Here is a 20,685-nt window from a genome sequence, read left to right as displayed (position 1 = left end):
TACGCTTAACATGTTGTTTCAACAGACAAATTGGCCAACTGAGTGAATAGCATCACCTGCTCTTCAGCTGTAGGAGATCATAGGATAAGATAAATGATGGGATAAAAAAGTAGGGGAGAGATGAACACTGTGGCTTGCAGTGTTCTGGGCTGGTATTATTGCCACTAACAATAACAAAAATGCATCTCACTATCTTAGGTTTTCTATTATTTTCAAGCGCGTGTATTCTGGAAAGAAAGAATGAATTTTAAACCTGTTTTTCTTAAGATTAAAAAGAAAATAAAGAGAAAATTGCATTGTCATACGTTATGTTTTCCAGATTTTAGCGTAGTGGCCCAGCAGTAGTACAGTTTTCAGAATTTAATATTGACACTGGAAACTAACTCCCCCAAAGGTCATATAACTGCAATTTATGTGTATTTGCACCCGCATACACAGAGGCAGCATAGGTGAACAACCACTTCCCACATTGTTTTTGGAGGAACCAACAGCTTGAACAACATTGTTCTAAAATGAGAGCAAACAGAGAGAGTGTTCCAGTCTCTGCCTTGTGCTCTTACAGGGAGGGAGAGCGAAGGAGTAAGGAAGAAGTCCCACGCGTTGCTAAAGCAGCGTATCCCTATGAATTCCTTTGTGCCGCTTACAGGACAATCTCCCTCGTGTGCAGGATACGGGCCATGACTTAGAGCAAACAAGAGTTAGATCTCACAGAGTCTTCAGCTCTTGAATATTAAACTATTTACTTTTTAATACAGGGAAGGATGTCTTCTACTGGGGTTTCCAGGCTGCCTCGCAGTGCTGAAGCCCCAGAGGTGTCCTGGGACCCTGGGCTTCTCTGACCAGCCCTGACTGGTGCTGAAGGCCACGGCGCTACCTCAGGCACATAAGGCTGTGGAGCACTAAGACAGCTTCAGTGCCATGCTGCTGACGCCTGAAATACAGGGTGGTGGCTGGGGCACCTGAGCTGTCTACGCTGGTGAGGCCGGGGCCACGGTGGGGTGGAATGCAGGGATAGGTGCTGTGCTCGGTGGGGTGGAATGCAGGGATAGGTGCTGTGCTCTTTGTGAGTCACGGCAGCGGGAAGATCCCCACACTGCCAGCCGGAGCAGCAGCCTGTGCTAATTCTGTTGCTTTCTCCATACGCACAGTGAGTACAATTACAGGAGAGACGATGATTTTCCCCTGCTTCCAGCCCTTTACCACTAGCTGAAAAATGCAGCCTGGGGGTCCGTATCTACCCTTCACTGATGCCACTTTGTTTTGAAATTACCTTACTGCAGAGCAGGAGGTCCGCTCAGGGCCTTTGCTGGGGCCCAAAACAAGCTTTGGGTGTCAGATCCCAGGGCAACACCAGAGGAAGTGCTGAACCTTATCAGAGAGCTACTGTGATGCCCAAGTACCTCATAGGTATTATTTATGTATTAGGAACTTACTAATAGTTATATTAGTTATTGAAAATAAATCTGGGAAAGGACAGTAGCAGTGTCCAATTCTTCTCGGTGTGTACAATCCTGTTTTGCAGATCACTTCATAAAAGTAATCTAAAAAAATAAATCCATTCATCCATTTATAAATCCATTTATAAAATCCATTCAGGGATCACTGTTCTTTTTTTTTCCTTCTTCTTCTCACAGATTGATTCTTAAGTGCTTTACAGCAGAAAAGATGAACCTAGGACTCATGTGAATCACTAGTGATCCTTCACCACGGCTTCAAGACCACTGACAAATTAAAAGTAAAGCTCATTGCACAGACTTGAATCATAGCAGCTAACGCTGGTATGGTATTGGTATGCAGAAGTTACATCATCAGTGATTTAACCCCTCAGCTAACAGTATTTTCTCCAGATATTCAGCCAAACTTGTAAAGTTACATTTGAAAGAAAATATAAAGGAAAATATGGCAATATCTATCTTCATGAATACTCAGGTATCATGTTTCCTTTAATCTTCTAAATAAATGAGTGGACAAACAACACCAATGATTCAAGAGTTAGTAAGGATGAAATGAACTGTCACCGTGGAAAGTATTAATATACTTCCTAGTAAAAGCAGATTACCTTCATTTTTAATTCTGAATTAAGTTATGATTTAAAAACAAACAAACAAAAAAAACCCCACGTAGAACATTTCCCCCCAGTGTTTCACTACGAGATTAACAGCAACTCCAGACTGGCCTCTTTCTAAGCAGCAGTATGTACGTGCACGTAGCTTCAAGGGAAGTTCAGCATTTATGTTACCAATACCCTTAGAGAACAGCTCTCACACGCTAAACAGCATCTACTGGCCATGGCTCCCAAGTTTTCCTTTCCTTGTTTTCTTTGCCAGCTAATATGCCAGAGAACAGATGCCAGGTCTGCAAACTGGCACTGGCACGGTGGATACCATGGTTTGGAAGCCCTCACCTTAAGACTCTTCTACCCCCTGTCTGCATTTCCTTCGTGTATTTGCAAAATCTCAGAAAGCAAATTAGCATACAGCAAAAGAAACAATGGTAAAATATTTTGAGGCTCTGACAACCACCTGTTCATTCAGTATTACACCCTCCTTCAGAACACACCTCAGAACAAATTAACATACATGGATTTCTAAATTAGTTATATTTTTGCTGGGAGTAAGAAGTGCTAAGAAACAAGTTAGATTCATAAATGAAAATGTATTTCACCTTTATACATGCTATACAAGACATGCAAATACAGAAATCTACAGGTTATACAATGACACTATAATAAAACATAACATGACATTTGTCAAACACCATGTCAAACAGCAAAACAAACTGGTTTTGTTTATTATTTAGGAAACGGATGAAGGACTAATTTGGAAGACAGTACCATGCTACAGCTTACTGCACAGTCAAAGGAAAGTATTTCTCTGAAGTACACAAACATAAATAGAGCTGGATTGTTGTAGGTATGATTTCTTTATATATCACACAATATCATTGGTTACTTTCCTGTTGCTGGCTTTAAAGAGCTCAAGAATGGGGCTACAACTGAGCTCAAGCTATGCTGTGAACTCCCTCACATGTGAAAAAAAAACCAAAGAAAAAAGCAAAAAAACCCCACTCCCCCCAAGTTTTCACTTCTTTTGTGTTAGTGTCCCAAGACAGTTTTATTTGTATTTTATTCTTATAAGTAACTGGACAAAAATGTCCTCAAAGAAGCACATGACCCAGCATAAAGTTATAGTCCACTAACAGAAATAAAGTTTACACTGTATGGCACAATGTCTAGACATTATACATCCTTATGTGAATTCTTCCATACAGATGCTTACAGAATGTTGAGGGGGCTAGCAGCGTTCCCCGTGTGTGTCTCAGCCTTTGTACTTCTGCTGCAACATTTGCATATCGTTGCTCCTAATTAAATCTTGGTTTGTTGAGCTTATAGGAAGACAAAATATTTCTCCACATGTTAGAAAGCCTGCTGGTATTAATGAAGTGTCTGCATCTTCAAAGATTAACATGTTATCTTACCCCCCGACCACTCACTTGGATCTACTACAGCTATACTACCTATATATTAAGGGATTACACTAGGCACTTTGCCTACTTTGTTTACAAGTGTTAAAACAAATCTGGTTTTAAACACATAGTTGATAGTTGCTCCCAGACTAATTAATATTAACCATTAAGTGCCAGTAGTGACTAAAAGTGTCAACATAACCATAATGGGATAGCTCCCACATGCCACAACCAGTAAGAAAGCTCTTTTGATTCCAGCAGTTGTGTAATTCAAAACTATAGCTGAAGAGGCTTGAAAAATACACGCCTGCATAAAAGTTGCCAATAACTCCTTATTAAAGACAAAAAGATAGGCACAAACTCAAGTACAGTATATTATTTCATTTCAATGCACTGTGGGCAAACCCCATCGTTATTTACAAGAAAGAGATGTCTAAATGGATGTATGAAAAAGCTTAAGGAAGAATTATTTCAAAATAAAATGCACAGGTAAAAATCACAGTGAAGCGTTGAGATGAATTTTAAATTAAAAGAAGAAATAAGTGCTTTACTAGCACCTAAAGCTCAAATTCTAATGTACACTCAGCCTTCCCTGAAACCATCAAGGCTCTAGATCATTTTTTTCTACCAAAAGCAGCCAGTTGCTCAACATATTCCCTGGGAAAACAAAGCTCTATTCAGCTCTGATTATTTGACATCCAGTGTCAAGGACTGAAGAAGCTTTTTCAAGTGACAAGCTCATATTTTACTGCCAGTAGTATCATAAGGATATATATCCTCCACAAATTGCTAGCTCTGTCAATTAAAAAAGAGAGAGAGAAGAATATCAAGTCAGCTATGCAAGTTAGATGACCTCAGTTTTGTAATTTAAAATACACTTTTCCAGAAAAATTGACTGTGGCATTGTACTTCAAAACTGTCACTGAAGCCTACTAAGCTTTTTTCTACGCAGGCTTTCCAGGATAAGTGATTATACACTGTGCTGCAAAAGTATTTACAGCAGCAGAAAACAGTAAGCAGCAACAGTAACTACCATTTTCTAGGCTGGCCCCACTTTGAACTGTTTTCTTCATGCAAACAGGCTTCAAATACTTATAGGAAAGGTACTGTATTAATGAAGAAACAAAAAAACTCAACAACTCTTCTCACTGTATTCTGAATGTATAAAGGAAATGTATCCATTTACCAGATACTTTTGGTTGCTATCATACGCTCAGTTTGCATATGATGCCAATTTACAAAGACCTGTAAATATGAAAGATTATGCTGAACTTAAAGATCTAGGAGACCAGCTTTCTTCCTCTTCTCCATATATGCTGTTTACAACTGCTATATTTTTCTGGGAAGCTTGTAAGTAATCACAGCAATTGATTATATCTAAGATGTTTATCACCATACCGTACCTTTATCTGTTCTGCTGAAAAGTGAAGTTGTCAACAGATAGAATTGAGTGTATTTTCCTGTCCTGGACTGTTAAAACCCTCAATCAAGTTTTTGTTACAGTCATCTAGGCTAACAGTATCACTGGACATCTTGGAGTACGTAGCTTGGCCTGTGAAATCCAAGAGATCTTCTAGAGCCTTGGCATTACTTGTCCCATCTTGGTCCAAAGAAACACTGGGCATGAGTTCATTCATGGGTGAATATTCAGGGATAGAGATAAGTTCTTCTTTTGAAACCGGGCTACACAGAAAATACACAAAAGGAAGATGTAGAATAAGAAGTGTTTAACTTTTCATAAAGCAATAATCAAATTAATCTTCTGACTGTTCAAAAACTACCACTTATCTTAAGGCCAGCTGCAGCAAATCTCCATCTATAATAAGTCCCAATCCAAACAAAAAGAGGTTGCCCTGTTCAGGATAATCACACCTAATTTACATTCCGTAAGGATTAAGGTTTGTGGTAGCTGTATAATGTGAACACTCCTCTCCTAAAAACATATTTCTAGTAGTTTACTGAACTGAGTTTACTGATTGCTCATTACTTTAGTCCCTGAACCACTCCCTTACCTAAATGTTTATTGCATCTTGCAAATTATTGTCCTGACTTTGCAAACATTTAGGTAAAGTACTCAACAACTTAAGAAGCTATTTCTTAAGACCTTATGATACACTTCAGACGTAAAAATACCAGAATTTAAGAAGCGCTGCAACCAGTTGATGCTTTGCTGAGACGAGTAAGGCTAGTGAATTTCAGTTTGGAGAGGGGAAGGATTTCACAAACATTTCTGAACAAATGAAGGGGTGGTGAATAAGCTGAGGGCAAAACTACAATGCATGAAGTCCTGCAACACAAAACCTAGGCAGGGGTGCCTGATGCCACTAGTAAGAAACTAGGTTTTACACAGATCAAAGAATATAATTTACTTAGTGAGACTGTATTGTGGAACTTGCTGCTAGATGAGGTCCTGGATGCAAACTCATGGGCAACACGCCCATCAGTGGCTATTTAAAAGGCCAAGGAAGAGTTGTACCTTCTTAACATCCCTAAACATAGCACTTCTGTGTGGTCCTGGATTGCAGAAGGTGGTGGGCTCAGGTGCTCTCCCTAACTACTTTTTCCTATTGATACTCTCAGAGACCAAATAATGGGCTATATAGACTTCTGGTCTGTCCCAGTAAGGCATTTCTAACATATTTATGCCTATTTATTGAAAATACTGAAACAATATGAGAGGTTCTGTTGGCTTACTGATTAACAAAGAACCACATAAAAATTATATGTTTAAAATTCAGGGCTAGGTTTCTCATAGCAGCCTTAAATTATCAACCTCCTTTTTTCCCCGGAAGTCCTTCCATCAAAATCCAACAGTACTTAATACGCAAGAAGTTATTTAGTGATTTCCACACATTTGTTCCAATTAAGCACTTAGAATTCTGAATTCATTATTTTCTTTATTCTGTTTGTATGGAGGGAGAAAAGCTCATGCATCATAGCTATGCAGTCTTGAAACAAAAAAAATGGTGACATCAGAACAATAACTACAGTAGTTACTTTCACAGAACAATGTGAATGGTTTGGGCAAACTTATATGGAATCCGTACATAAGGACTGTAGAAGGATTTCAGAGCCCCCCACCTCCTACCAAATATGCGAGTGAGATGAGGTTCAGTTGACTCTTGTCTGAAACAACCTATTTCACGTTAACAGAAGTACAGTACACATACCCCCGAAAGTCACACTGTGGGGTAGGGGAGAGTTATTAACAAGTGAAACTGAAAACTTTGTGTGAGCCTAATACGAATTCTGCAATTTCTATTGGTAGATATGGTCTGTACCTAACATCCATGGACTGAACCTCATCTGTTGAGTCTTCCATGCTGTTAGATTTCCCATCAACAGCTTCCAGCTGAACAAGCCCTGGAACTGACTTCAGTCCATTAGTAACTATATCTTGGGAACGGATTACAGAGGCAGCACTTTCTAAGCTTTCATTTTTCAGGCAGTTTGCCAATCCATTGATATCTATTAAAAAAAAAAAGATTAGAAATTGTGACAGTAGCAACTTCTTTATTTAAATAGTTTGAAAAAGAAAAAATAAATCACAAATGCTTTTAAGTTATAGATCAAGTAGAAAGGAGGATTAACAACGCAGCAGGGCTCAGTTTCATCTATGACTCATCATACTACACTGTCAATCCTCTTTCCCACTCTGAATTTGTTCTTTATGCTATATATTTTAAATCTGAGGGAACAGGAAGAGAATGTTTTGTCTTCTATGTCATGTACTAAAAGCCTTAGCCTGGGGAAGGAAACAAAATATATAAAATGCCTGATATGTATATTTTATTTAATAAATCTTTAAATACATACGCTTTTTCGGGTAAAACCAAATCAAATCTAAGATTTAGAACAATGCCATAAAAAGCTTGCAAGCTTGGTTGTGTGCTAAAATTTTCTACCTACAAAATTCAAAGGTAGGTTGCAGCAATCAAACTATTGGCAGATTAGAACTTCTCATTTACAGAAATGTCAGTCAGGTACTAAAACCGAGGAGAAACTTTCTTTTGCTTCTGCTTAAGCAGCAAAACAAAGCTACATCTCCAGTTTCTAACATTGCCACTGACACAAATGTAGCTGTTCTTTTTGAGAGGAACGCAAAGAACCTGTGAAAATACACAGTGCTCTGCTTGAGATTACAAAACTCTGATGAAGAGAACTAACTGTGAAAACAGATCAGAAAAATATGGCAATTTTTACCTGTCTGGTTGAGAACAAGGACCTTTGGTTGCTTTTCCACATTCAAAGTTGACGGTACCTCCAGTTTCGGTTCTTCTTTCTGTAATCAAATAATGAGTCAACTGTATTAGATGAAGGACTGTAACCTTCCTGGAACTGATTGGACCTAAAACCTGTGAGATTGGCCAGGGCCACAGGATGGTCAAAGGTCATCAACAGCAAGAGAAGATTATTTTTCTCTTTCTCCTTTTTTAATTAGGCATAGGATATTTCTTTTTTTTTTTTTTTTTTTTTTTACTTCAAAATGAAAGCATTCTCTGAACATAACTGAAGAAACAGTTTCCTCAGCAGAAAACTTTGAGTAGAAGTAACAACTGGACTTGATACTGCCTAGCTGGACACAATTGCCCTGTTCTCAATCCTGCATCCCTGGCAGGCTTAACACCCAGAGCTCAGCGACTACTTCACTGGCTGGTACAAAGCAGGAGAAGACACTATCACAGCAGCAAGCATTACAGCTCCAGCGTTCAGGAATAGGCTCTTGCCACCTTTCTAGATAGAGTGAGGGAGGTAAGTCTGCAACAGTTACATAAAACTGGTCTGGAACAGTTACATAAAACTGTCTCTGTAGCAGTAGCACAGCTATAACTGTGACACGGCAACCCTCATTCTCAGTTCAAAACACAACTAAAATTTGGGTGCAGAGCCTACCTACTAACATGGAACTACTCTAGAATTTAATAATTTTCATGTATGGGTAATAAAACAAAACAAAAAAACCTTGCAACCCTTTTTCATACCTTTATTTCTGGTGTTTCACTCCTCCTTGTTCTCTTCATAATTTCATCTATTCTCTAGAAATCAAAACAAATTGGAGGATGAGAAGGCAGACAGAATATTTAACACAAGGACTGATAAAGGAGAAAAAAAGAAAAAGAAAAACTTATCTACTGTCATGACCTCATTTCTGCCTGTCTTGAAAAAGGGAGAACAAATTAAAAAAATTAAACAAAAAAAAAAAAAAAAAAGAAAACAAAAGGTAGAAAACACCTGGGAGCTGGCTTTCACATATCAGATCTCACAAAACATAACTTTCTCAGTTGATGCAATTTGGGAGACAAACATTTTAATACCAGGTGTTTACAGTTATAAGTTGTGCTCAGCTCTGGAACAAGATGTTTATTTAAAACCAACAGCTATTATTTTAATTTAGTTGCTCTTCGAACTATTTTCAACTTTTTTTTTTTTTTTTTTTAATAGTTAGGCTTTTTGGAATGGAAGAGTAAAATGAAGTATCTGAAGTTATTCTTGCTGGAAATGTGTAAGACATTACCCTAAAAATACCTTTTTCTCCCCTTCATTGTTCATTAAAAAAACCCTCCCAACAAACCTTGTCTCTTTGCACTACTGTGAAAGGGACCAATCTCACATTTAAAGACACTTCGGTTTGGTATTCTAATTTGCAACTGCAACATGCCTCCAGCTCAGTGGTAAACAGTTAAAAATAACATATTGGAGTAACATATGTGGAAAGACCACCTCATATAACCAGACAGAGGTTCTGCAGCTCTGCAGCTGTTCTCTCCTTCCTGCCACCGAGCTGTAGATAAAGCTGATTTATGCAGCTCCAGCCATTTCCTTGCACAGGAGTGGCCAGACAGCCCTACTACCTCTGCATAATGCAACCAGAGACAAGCCAGGTGGGAGCAAACCTCTCTGTTAATCCCATTAATTTTCTCCATTAATGACACTGAGCTTTTGTTAAATAAGTTTTTTAAACAAAGTCACTCATGTTCCTCAAAAATCTGTGACTTCCCGGGTTGGGTGGCAATTGACATTTGCTTTGGCATGCCATTCCCATTTGTCTCAGGCATTTAACTTGGTGGGTAGAGGTTAATTCTGTGTTGGTTCAGTGCCTAGTAGAAAGTAATTTGCCTTAGGCAATTCAACTTTGTTACAAACTTTGCCGTCCACATTCCCCTAACATACAAGTAGCAAATACTAAGTTGGGCACAAATATCCATCTATAACTCCTCTCCAGATAATTATTTCTGCATACTATTGGGAACTTCCCGAGTTATGTATTAAACAAGAAATGAAATAATTATGTTGAGATGCAAATACGTACCTTCTTCCGCTCTAGTCTTTCTTGCTCCATTTGCTGCATGATTTGTTCCCTTTCAAGACGAAGTTGTTCGGCTACTTCACGGGCTTTGATTTCTGCTTCTTCCCTCTAACCAAAATGTGATAGGGCCATTATTCATTTCAGGCAGATTACCAGATACTATGAAGTATTTATTTACATGTATATCTAAATACATGTATACAAAGTTTCACATTTGTGTTTGAGATGGTACCTGTTTCTCAGGTTTGGCCTGGAGCTCTTCTTCTTGCTTCTCCTTTAGCATTTGTTCTTTCTCAGCTCTTCTCCTGGCTTCTTCTTCTGCCTTTTTTCTAGCTGCTGCTTCTTCACGTTTTCTTTCCTCCTCCTTCTTACGAGCTTCTTCCTCTAGACGAATTCTTTCTTCTTCTGCCTTTCTTTTCTGTTCTTCTCTTTCAAGCCTGCAAAAAACATAACAGTATATTTAAAAGGCTTCATCTTGTTTAGCATGAATTCTATTGCATGCATAGCATGCGATCAGCAGTAACTGGTAATACATACAGCAGCACACATTTTCATGAAAAATGCCAAGAGGTTGGGCACACACTCAGAATTCAGGTTGCTATCAAACTTCTATTCCAATCGTATTTTCACTGCCTAAAATACTTCACAGAAATTATAATTTCCCTTGAAATAAACAGGTGTGATCAAAGACAAAACACTGCCATTCTAATTTCAATTAGAGCTTCAATAATAAAAGTAAGTTTCAGTAATAAAAACATCCCTCTTTCCCCTGTACTTCACACCCAAAATGCTGGTATCTATAAACAAGCAAGTACTTTTTTTCTTTGTTTCATCTGAAGATAAACAGATTAGATGAGTAGCAGCAAAGAAGTCCACAAAACACAGTGGTACACCAGAAAGAGTGGGTCTAAATTCTACCTGTGTTGCTCCCTGGCCCACTGAGGGATATCATGTTCCTTCGTCACCGCATACAAAAGCTGCTTTGACAAGCCATCATTCTTATCCTTGCATATCAGGGATTCAGGAAATATTCCCACTCAGCCAAACTGGCAGGCACTGGTGATCCCCACACCCTGCCATGTTTTCAGTAAGAACAGACAAAATTGAATTTAGACAAGCAGAGTTAGTGATTTACTATTAGGGCCTTAAAGGAAGGGCATGATTTGTTGACACTTGCAACTTGCAGCCCATGTGGAGAACAACCCAAAAAGCTTGCTCCCAGAACACAGCCAGAATTTCACTGCTTAGGCACAGCAACCTTCATTATGCCCACACTCTTAAAGCCCTCAACTGCCTGCAACAGACTTGGGCAGAAAGATGAACTTCAGGTTAGTTTGTTGAATGACACCAGCCTTGCCAACTACTACTACTGCAAGGCTGTTTCTTCTGCATGAACTAGCTCATTTAGAACTGCCTCAAATATTTTTTTACAGCTTAAAATACTTCAGGTATGTCCACATGGCAGTATGCAGTACAGTGCAGTGTGGACATACCTGAAATATTTGGATGAGTAATAGTTTATATTCAGGCTTCTTGAAGAGGTCAAATTATTATCTTCTAACTTCACTAGTTATGAAGACTGCAAAAGACACTAACGAATTGTGAGTCCCAGTTGAAAGAAATCAACACTTACATGTAAGCTCTTACCTTGATTCTAAAACTACCACATTTTCAAGCCTCTTCAATGATACAGGTTAAACTATTAGGTAATAACTTTAACAAATCTACAAAGATACCTCTCCCGTTCATCTCTTTCCTGTCTCTCCCTTTCTTCTTGTTCTTTCTGCAGACGTGCCTGTCGTCTTTTTTCAGCTAGAATTTTTGAAGCTTCTTCTGCATCAGTTGTTCCTGCTGTAATCTTCCCTGAAAGATGACCAAGGGTTGAAAGTTAGGCAGGAAACAAAGAGAGTGACCAGCACTTCCACGCTCACAGAGAGGCTGAAATGGGCCTGGTTCACACTGGTATGACACCTTTGCCTTTCAAAAGCATACCTTGGCATTATCAGAGATAGAATATGGGATAGATAACAGCATCCCCAGATTGCAGCATTTGCACATCCTCATTAACAAGCAGTTTTCACACATGGGTAACCCTGGTGAAAACTATACATTTACTGGTTCCATTATGTACCTTTACACATTCTCATAAGCCTATGACTGAGCAGCTTCATGAAAAGAACAGGTCATCACTGTTTAAAAGCCTTAGGGACCCACGATATTTGCAATATATTCTCACAGTAAGATTCACCTTCACTATTATCAGTCTTTCCTGCAGAAGGCACATGCTTCTCAGAAGCCACCTGGCCTGCCTCATCAGTGCGTGCTCCTGAAGATTTTTGATGACTGACATTTTCTTTCTCCTTGTCTGCTTTCTTTTTAGGAGTTTTCTGGTTGAGATTGGAAGTGGCACGATGCTTCACAGGAGAAGCTGGATATTGTTTGGTGTTTTTAGGAGACTGAGGATAAGCCTTTGCAACTGTCCTGATGAGGGAAAACAAAAATCAAAACAGGCCATATGTTACACAGCTTAGAATCAAACTCCATCTTCACGTACATCATTCCCCTTTCTTGTCTCTGGCTACACAGGAGTATCAGCTGTTTTGGACTACACTGCATAGAAACCACCTGGATAGCAAGCAATCAGAACCTGAAATGCAGGGAACTGGCATGCAATCGCAAGTGACTACAGAAAATTCTCATTTAAGACGACCAATAATGCTGTCAGAGTTGTAGGCAAGAGATACGGTATCACAGACTACCTAAACCAATTATTTCAGTAATGGCCATTTCATAACAATTTTGTCAGTATCACTGTATTCAATAGTCCTTCTCAACATTTAAAGCAAAGCTATGGCTGCTTTCTGTCTGCAGAAGTGATGAGTTGCAGTGTGCTGCCTTTATCTGAATACCACCTTGTCAAACACAGTCTTTTCCTAATAGTATCTGATTTTCCAAAATAGCACCAAAAACTACTAAATACTAAGGTAAAGCTGGGTGCCACAGAAAGAGACAGAACTGACCAAACCATCGTACAGTCAGCTTCCCTGTTTCAGTTATTGCTTTAATCAGCACCAACATAACAGACTCAAGGCTCAAAACTCAGCCCCTGCAACCTTTTTACACAGCTGCATTGATGGCAATGCACAGTGGCAATGCAGCTAATTGCTCATTTGGCTGTTGCAATACTTCAGGTGTAATAATAAACTTGAAGTCAGGAAAGCAGAAGGGTAAAGATAGTTGATATTCACTGAAAAAAGGTGCACGTTAAAGAACAGATTACCAGGAAACATAAAACTACACATAAACACCATTATTTACCTAATACCAGTAACTAGCACTAAATACTCGTAACATCAAGATAGCCTGGGCTGTGTGACTAAGTTGTATGGAAATAAAGAGACTACAATCTTAAAACAACGATTTATGTGACTCCCATTAGAATAAATAACCTTACATTGAAGTGAATGTTACACATGTAGTTTTAATTTTCCTTACAGATATGCAATTATGATATAATGGTATTACTCCTCATCACTTCTTTCATAGAGAGTTTCATAAACTATAACATGTTTTCTGGACTACACACACATTCTGGCAGACCACAAGCATGAAAAACATGGACAATGGTTGACAATCAATGGACTGGAGTGGCAGGTTCTGTATAGATCTAACTACAGAATTGTGTGGCAAGACTATTATAACCAGAACAAGATTTGCATTACAGAGCAGACAAAAATTAAACTTCTTTCAACTCCCCACCAATTCATGAACTCTGGAGACAAAAGGGTTCTCTTCCACTATATTATGCTGCATTTGAAAGAGACTGAGACACCAGAATACAGTAAGCTTGTTCAGAACCACCCAGTTTGTGGGGAGGGGATGACTGCAGAGTATTGCACCACCCATACTTACACTGAAGAGCCACCACAGACTCCAAAAGCCCCTGGGCTGGTCAAACAGTAGCACCCAACTACATTTGAAGTTCACCTCAGGTATCCTCTGCCTGCAGGCCCAGGAGCTCCCTGTCAGCTCAGGTTCTTGCCCTTGGTCCTTGCCTGAACTAAGCTGTAGGTAAGCCCATTCTTGGCCTCCTAACCTGCTGATCCTCACCTAATGGCCTGGCTTGTCCTCGGACCTGCCTCAGTAAGACATTTGCTGGCTACCACTGGACTCCTGGCTGACCCTAGCCACCATCACCAGGCCTGCCCTGGTCACTTCTTTTGTCTGCTAATGGGATGGGGTCCTGTGGGTGAGGTCCCTATCCTTGTCTGCCCTGCTGCCACCCACAGCTCCTGGCTCGCCCTGCCTTGCAGGGCAGCCTGCTCCAGCTGCTCCCTGACAGAAGCAGGCTTTGGAAGATGTGGACAGGCAAGTCTGTTTCCAGCTCTTACAAAAAACAGCAGTGGGAGAAGCCAATGAGATTGGTTGGTGTTGACCAAATCTGGTTTTAGCACTGTCTTTAGTTTTATCTTTAAGATATACATGGATTCCCAGGCCCTCCTAAAGACAGAGATTTCAAGGCCTCGCCTACATACGTCTCGTTTGTGCCTCATCATTACAGCATTTCAGAAAAACATAATGTGTAAATAAAAAGCGAACAACCTTTTTGTTATGCTCCTCTGCAGCACAGAGTATGCTTCCTGCTAATCAAACACTTCTTCAAAGCATAGTCCCTTCTTGCTGTCTTTGGTTTACATTTCCAACTTCACCACACATTCCTCACAACACTTTTTATTTAATTGCTTGTGATAGGAGGAGCAAAATAGGTTAATAACTAAGGCTGAGTCATTTTCAGTACTAGCACAGAATTAACTGTTCTCTAATGAAGACATGACAATCAAATTAAAGAGGTTGGCAGGAAGGAGTCTAGTCATGAGAGCTACCTACATATATCTTGCACTGCATAGGAATTACAGCAGACTGGCTGTGCAACTTACCTGTTGAATGAGAAATATGTGCTGAACGTATTATTTCAGTAATGCATCTTTGAACTTTTAGACCCACAGAATTTTTCTTCTTACAGCTCTTTGCCCAAAAGAACAAGAAATAAATATGGCTTTGATTCTTTTAAAGCAACTGAAAGGGAGATGCATATAAAAGACTGATTACTGCAAGGCCAACAACAGTGCAGTGCAAGGAGTGAAAAGCCGAGAAAGCCCATCAGGAATAAGGTGGGGGTTTTTCCACAAATTTAAAATTGGATGCCAGTATGAAGTATTAAATGAACAGTGTTTTCTCCCTTGTATTTAAAAAGATATTGTCAACTTAGCATCTTCAACATTCCCAGACACAGGCAGATTTTTTACTGGAAAAAAACTTCCTTCTAATAGTATTTAAACGATGTTACTTTTCACCAGAAAGGGCCAAACTTGATTGTGAAGACAGAAAAATGGTATTATTAAGGGAAAATGTATAAACACTTTCACAGAAGTCTGTTTAGGTTTAAAAAACGTTTTATTTTTGCCTTGGGAGAAAAGGAAAGGGATATAATGAAACCCTGGAAAGAACATGGGAAGTGTGCCTGATGAGTTAATCTAGCACAGAATTAACGTGACAAATTGCCAAAATCCAAGAAGTGGTAGCATGTTGGTTGTCTGAAAGTTTACTCTTCTAAGTCACTAGAATTTACAGGAGAATACAGAAGTACAGGAAGCATAGTCTTTTCTCGAGGAGGTCTTCGTTTTCTCACTTAACTGCTCTGTGTTGACACGGGGCAGCAGCTTGTAAGAAGCCATTCCCATCATGACCCCTACATGCACTGCAGGAACCTCTATCAGGTCTAAGGATCCACTGGTCCTTATTAAATTACAGTAGCTCTTATTTAAGAGGGGTAGCCCACACTGCAGAATAATACTGCAGAAGAATGTCTCAGGAAGAGCACAAGAGGAGTTCTGAGCTTACCGTTGCTAAGCAGAGAAAATAAAGTATAGGTAGCACATGAATCAGAGGTCATATCCAATTCTGTCCATAACCAGGAAGGGAGAGAACAGCATGCTTTCTTGAAAAGCCTGGTACATGACAGGTCGTTGGTTACAGCAGTTCAGAAGGCTAAGTCAGAAATGGGCAGCAATGCCAGAGCTGCATTTTTTTTTCCTATCTCCCTACTAATTTGACGAAAGCTCTGCTGAAACCACACCAAGGAGTTGCAAGCTCCCAAGCCTGCTTTCTGAGATTGCTCTGATCACAAGCTGTTCCTGGGTTCTGACATTTTTGCTATCTGTGAGAACTTCTCAAAAGCTGTTTTCTTTCACTCACTCCTGATCTTCTCTAGCCAGAGACAGATTCATTGTTGTTCTACATTTCTTAAAAGAGCATAAACTAAGCATAGATCTATAGAATAGTTATTTTGATAGCTGCATTATTACAGATGTTTTCAAAAATCTTGAATTGGTCCATTCTCTAGCTAGCTGCTAAAAAACCCACGTCAAGATAGTCTTGATCCAACATTCTACCCATTGTTTATCTTTCCAAGGCAAAACAACGATCAAGAGTAGTAAATGTAGCACATATCAAAATCTAAAACTAGGTCACTGCAGGACACAGAAGCTGCTTCTGTGAGGAACTAACCGCATAGCAGGTGCATTTCTAATATGTAATTTTTAAAACTTTTAAAAGTTTGGGCTTTTTTGTACTATTCCAGGTTCTTATTTCATCGGTATTCTGTAATTTGATTAAGCACAAGCATTTGTGGTGTCAAAGTGTGTCCCAATGGCTGCAGTGGGATGTCACCCAAAAGAACCACTAAGTTACAGGTTCAGTTAGTGAAACTGTAAGCAAAGGACAGTGACACAGACTGGGACCTGGAAATGAAATAAGACCTACCACCCACCAGCAGCACTGCAGTCCTTTTTCCCTTCGCATTTGCCCCTTCCTCCTCCTCATATGAGGTAATGCTTTGGCAAAATAATTTAACACAGAAGTTTGTCAGAGCTTTTCCATTTTTATTCACTATCTTACCATATGGCTTGTCTAAAGACACTTAAAACTAAATCCTATTTACTTGATTCAGTCAGGTCCCATTGATTTCTAAGGGACTATTTACCCAAAGACATGTGAAGGACACAGGCTTTATTGCTTTGCCAATCTATAAGATCGGACACTTACCTATTCTCTGAGGGATACTGCAAGAATAAACTGACTAACGTATAGATTTTTCAAGACAAAACATCAAAAAAATTTACCAAAAAACCTGGTACTATTGATCTTATGAAATATCTGAAGAACAGAAACACCTTGCACAATCAGTATCCAATAGCAACTATAAAAACAAAAGATAATACCTCAATTATCTTAGTTAGCTCTTTAATACATTAATTTTCATCTTTGTCACCTGATCCACACTGGATTCAAAGCAATCCACACTGGATTCAAAGCAATCATTTTGGGTTTCTTTTTTGTGTGATGTTTCTTGATTTATTTATTTTTTCAAGTACCTTCAAGCTCCAAATTCCTTCCTTGCTTTTAATTATTGCTTAATATATTTTTCCCCCCCTTCTCTCCTTTTTAGGTTCATATTTGTTCACTCATTTTGTCTTGGACATTAAGTTTTTGGGCTGATCTTTTTTGCTTTCTTAGTAAAATCTGCACCTTCAAACTTTTGTATATTTTTATGTAATAGCTGTGAATCTGTTCTGCCATCAATCACTGTCTTTACACTGAAGTTTTATTGTTTTGTCTGAGCCTGTTTCAGCTTACCATGATAAAAAGAGCTTTTTAATTAATACATAATGAAATAACATATAAAGACGAGAAGCAACTACTACTCACAAACCAAGATGATGACTGTGAAGAACTAGTAACTAGAACAGTACCAAGCAAAAGTGACCATCAAGTCGAACACTTTTAAGAAAAATGCATACAGCTAATTATCATCTAAATCACCAGCCATACTTTACTCTTTCCTTAACATTTTTCAAAGCTAAGGTGTTATGCAGGTTCGCTAACTACTAGTGCTGTACAATATGTACTCTTATATCTTCCAGGGTATTTTTTTGGCCATATGGTGTGCTGGAAGGAGAAAGATTAAACTTGTAAGAGATTGTCAGGTTTGCAAGGAGAATAAATATTTGCCTACATATTTAGTCACATTAAAATCATGCTTAAATTCCACAGTTAATTTTAAATGAAAGGGTATCTTTCATTTAAATCTAAAGATTCTAAAAGCCTGACTGCCTATATTTAAATTCACTGACCAGCCAGACTGTTATCTGGCATTTGAGTTGTATGAAGAAATTGGTATCTTTATATAATAATATAATATGGTGATCAGGATGCCTTTTTTTATTTCAAATTTTGAGCAGAATTTTTCAGAGTGCTGAAGCAGAACCATCTTTCTGCTATCACTAATAAACATGGACTTAAACTCTATTTACTGTATCTCCCATAAAGCCAAGGAAAGTGTTCTAATTGGGCCATGTTATCATTAAATGATCTGTAATACATTTCTAGCAGTGGCCAGAATCAGATTCTCATGAGGAAGAGGTGGAAAAAAAAAGGATAACTACTGTGGCTCAGAATCACAGAGAAACCCACCAGCAGGCTTCTTAATTCCTCCATGTAGCATCTGCCTCTTCCTTTAAAAACAGTTGTTTGTATTACTTATAGGCATGAAAACATTTTAGTCTAGGAAGGTTCTCGCACTTTGCCCCTCTGGGAAAGAAGTCCCCATCTTTGCCTAACCTTTTATTGAAATTAGTGCTACAAATGAAGACTGGTCATACTTTTTTCATAAAGCACTAAACATCTGTTTGTTTCACAAAAGCTTTTTCTTTTTTTCCCCCAAATGTCTCTATGCTGAGCTTATCAACCTTTTCAATGTCTGTCCATCAAGAAGCGCTTCACTCTCAGCAATCCATTTCCACCAATCATTTTCCTTAACTCTTGGTATGTCTTTTATTCTGGCTGAGTGAACTGAAAGATGCATACTGAACAGGGAATATCAGTATTTACGGAACAATATACATTTTTATAGCTCAAACTTTTCTCTGTACATTTTGAAGTGCCACTAGACAACGATCCACTCAAAACTGTAATAAAAAAAAGCTGATTGCCCTTAACATTTCATATCTTCACAGACATTCACATTAACATCCCATTCTTCACAAAATGTATGTAGTTCAGAATCTGGTGACATTATACGTATATAATATTGAAAATCTGAGAATTTGTAGTCCTATAATATCAACCAAGAATTGCAATTTCCCAGTGGCATGCCAAGGGATGTCTAAAACAGAAAGAATAGCCAAAGTTGGATGGTTTCCTGTATTTTGTCTAATCAATTCACACACCAAATCATCTTCCATTAAAGGGCTATGCACTCACAGCTGAAACAGAAAAGGAACACCAGCTAGTTTTTGATGCGTGAGAAATGCATGACAAAGGGGATCAAGACTGGTTCAGAATATGACCAGGTTCAGATTTAAAATACATAAATAAATAAAATCAGACAAAAGGAGATAATTTTCAAGACCCATGGGACCCCTAAACAGGGTCTAGGGGGAAAAAAAAAAAACACCGAAACAAAGACAACTACTGTAGACCATGACTACTTTAGCACACTTCTGCATTTGAGCCAGACTTAACAACCTGTTCGAAGGAAGCTGAAGACACATTTGCTTAGACTTTTGAGTTGCAAGCTGTGGTACACAGACTACAGTTTTCAGTGTCTGCAAAAGAAAACTAAGAAAAGCCACTCAACTGCTAGTAAACCCAAATATGCTATAGGTCCACAACTCTGCATGAAAAAAAACCCACAACAAAAAGCAACAAACCCACAGAGGTCTGCAGATAAGCAAAGATTAAACCCAATTGTTTAGATGACGCACAGTTAAGTATATTTATGAAACCAGATGTCATGCCAATATGAAATACACATTTTACATTCTGGCATTTCTAGTTAGCATTCATGTTCTGTGCATTTCTTCACATTAGGCAGAATTTCTTTAAAACCAAATAAAACAAAAGCATATTTAAAAATAAATGTTAAATAAAATTTCTTGTGAATTACAAGATGTACCATAATAATTTCAAAAGACAGAAAAAGCAAAGGAGTGACACTAGTGAGCACTAACACAATCTTACATACATTGTATCTGTTCATCTCTCCCCCCCGCCCCCCGTATATGTGTATACGTACAACTAAAATTAACTAGATTTTATACAACACTTCAAAGGAAGTTCCTCAAGAATCTATGTTTCCTTTATATGTAAGAAGAAGCTCACAGCATATTAGACCACTAATAAGAAAGGCATACTTAGGTGTCGCAGGTGATGCAGATCTTCTGGACATGGCAGCAGGAGAATCAGACCTTCTTAGAGGAGATCCCGGACCAGACGGTGAACCAGGTGTTGCAGGTCGCTTCTCTTTCTTTATCTTCTCAGTCTAGAAGCAGAGTTCCTTTTAGTTTCCATAATTAGGGCCAACACATCAAAAATATATTCGATTGTTTTATTAACAAGATGGCATATAAACAGATTTGTGTAACCTGAATTTAAGATACATTTAAAAACACCAACTCACAACTGAGGTGCAATAGTTTTCTATTTTACAGACACAACACCCACCCTCCCATGTCTTGCATGGACATAGTATACAAGTTGCAGGTAAGTAACACCACATCAGAGCCTCTCCAAGAGTTCTGGAGATGCATGGCAGCACTGGGTGGAGTTTTCAAATTCATTTACATGCTCCTACAACACCTCTTAGACAAGATCATTAGTGCGCCCGGGCATCTTGCAGAAATGCTGCTGGATATAACACTGTGACTCACACCTAAGACAGACACTACACTAATCTTTAGCTCCCAACTTTGGTTCTCTCACTTGCATCTAATTTAGGTGGCGTGAATCCCACTACTATTAACTGTTACAAGACACAGGACTTTATGGGAATTTTACAGCCCTAGAATAGATTA

General features: G+C 38.7%; 1 protein-coding gene across 9 annotated transcripts in view; it reads right to left on the bottom strand.

Moving 5' to 3' along the window:
- Window positions 1-2,635: 2,635 nt before the first annotated feature.
- Window positions 2,636-20,685, bottom strand: part of MAP7D2 (MAP7 domain containing 2) — an 84,848-nt gene continuing 66,798 nt past the window's right edge. For 8 of the 9 annotated variants that reach the window (XM_056329505.1, XM_056329508.1, XM_056329509.1 and 5 more), the window contains 9 exons: window positions 20,026-20,153; window positions 12,021-12,253; window positions 11,509-11,635; window positions 10,005-10,209; window positions 9,776-9,880; window positions 8,448-8,501; window positions 7,669-7,747; window positions 6,747-6,933; window positions 2,636-5,148 (listed from right to left, as the gene is read on the bottom strand). In XM_056329505.1, the coding sequence (XP_056185480.1) occupies window positions 4,899-5,148; window positions 6,747-6,933; window positions 7,669-7,747; window positions 8,448-8,501; window positions 9,776-9,880; window positions 10,005-10,209; window positions 11,509-11,635; window positions 12,021-12,253; window positions 20,026-20,153 (1,368 nt within the window). In that variant the 3' untranslated portion in view covers window positions 2,636-4,898. The remainder of the gene's footprint in view (window positions 5,149-6,746; window positions 6,934-7,668; window positions 7,748-8,447; window positions 8,502-9,775; window positions 9,881-10,004; window positions 10,210-11,508; window positions 11,636-12,020; window positions 12,254-20,025; window positions 20,154-20,685) is intronic. The other variant, XM_056329507.1, reaches the window with a different exon arrangement.

This window comes from Falco biarmicus, chromosome 2, assembly GCF_023638135.1.
Source record: "Falco biarmicus isolate bFalBia1 chromosome 2, bFalBia1.pri, whole genome shotgun sequence".
NCBI classification, from domain to species: Eukaryota; Metazoa; Chordata; class Aves; order Falconiformes; family Falconidae; genus Falco; species Falco biarmicus.
The sequence above is the reverse complement of the archived record's forward strand: the minus strand, read 5'-3'. Positions and strand labels throughout refer to the sequence as shown.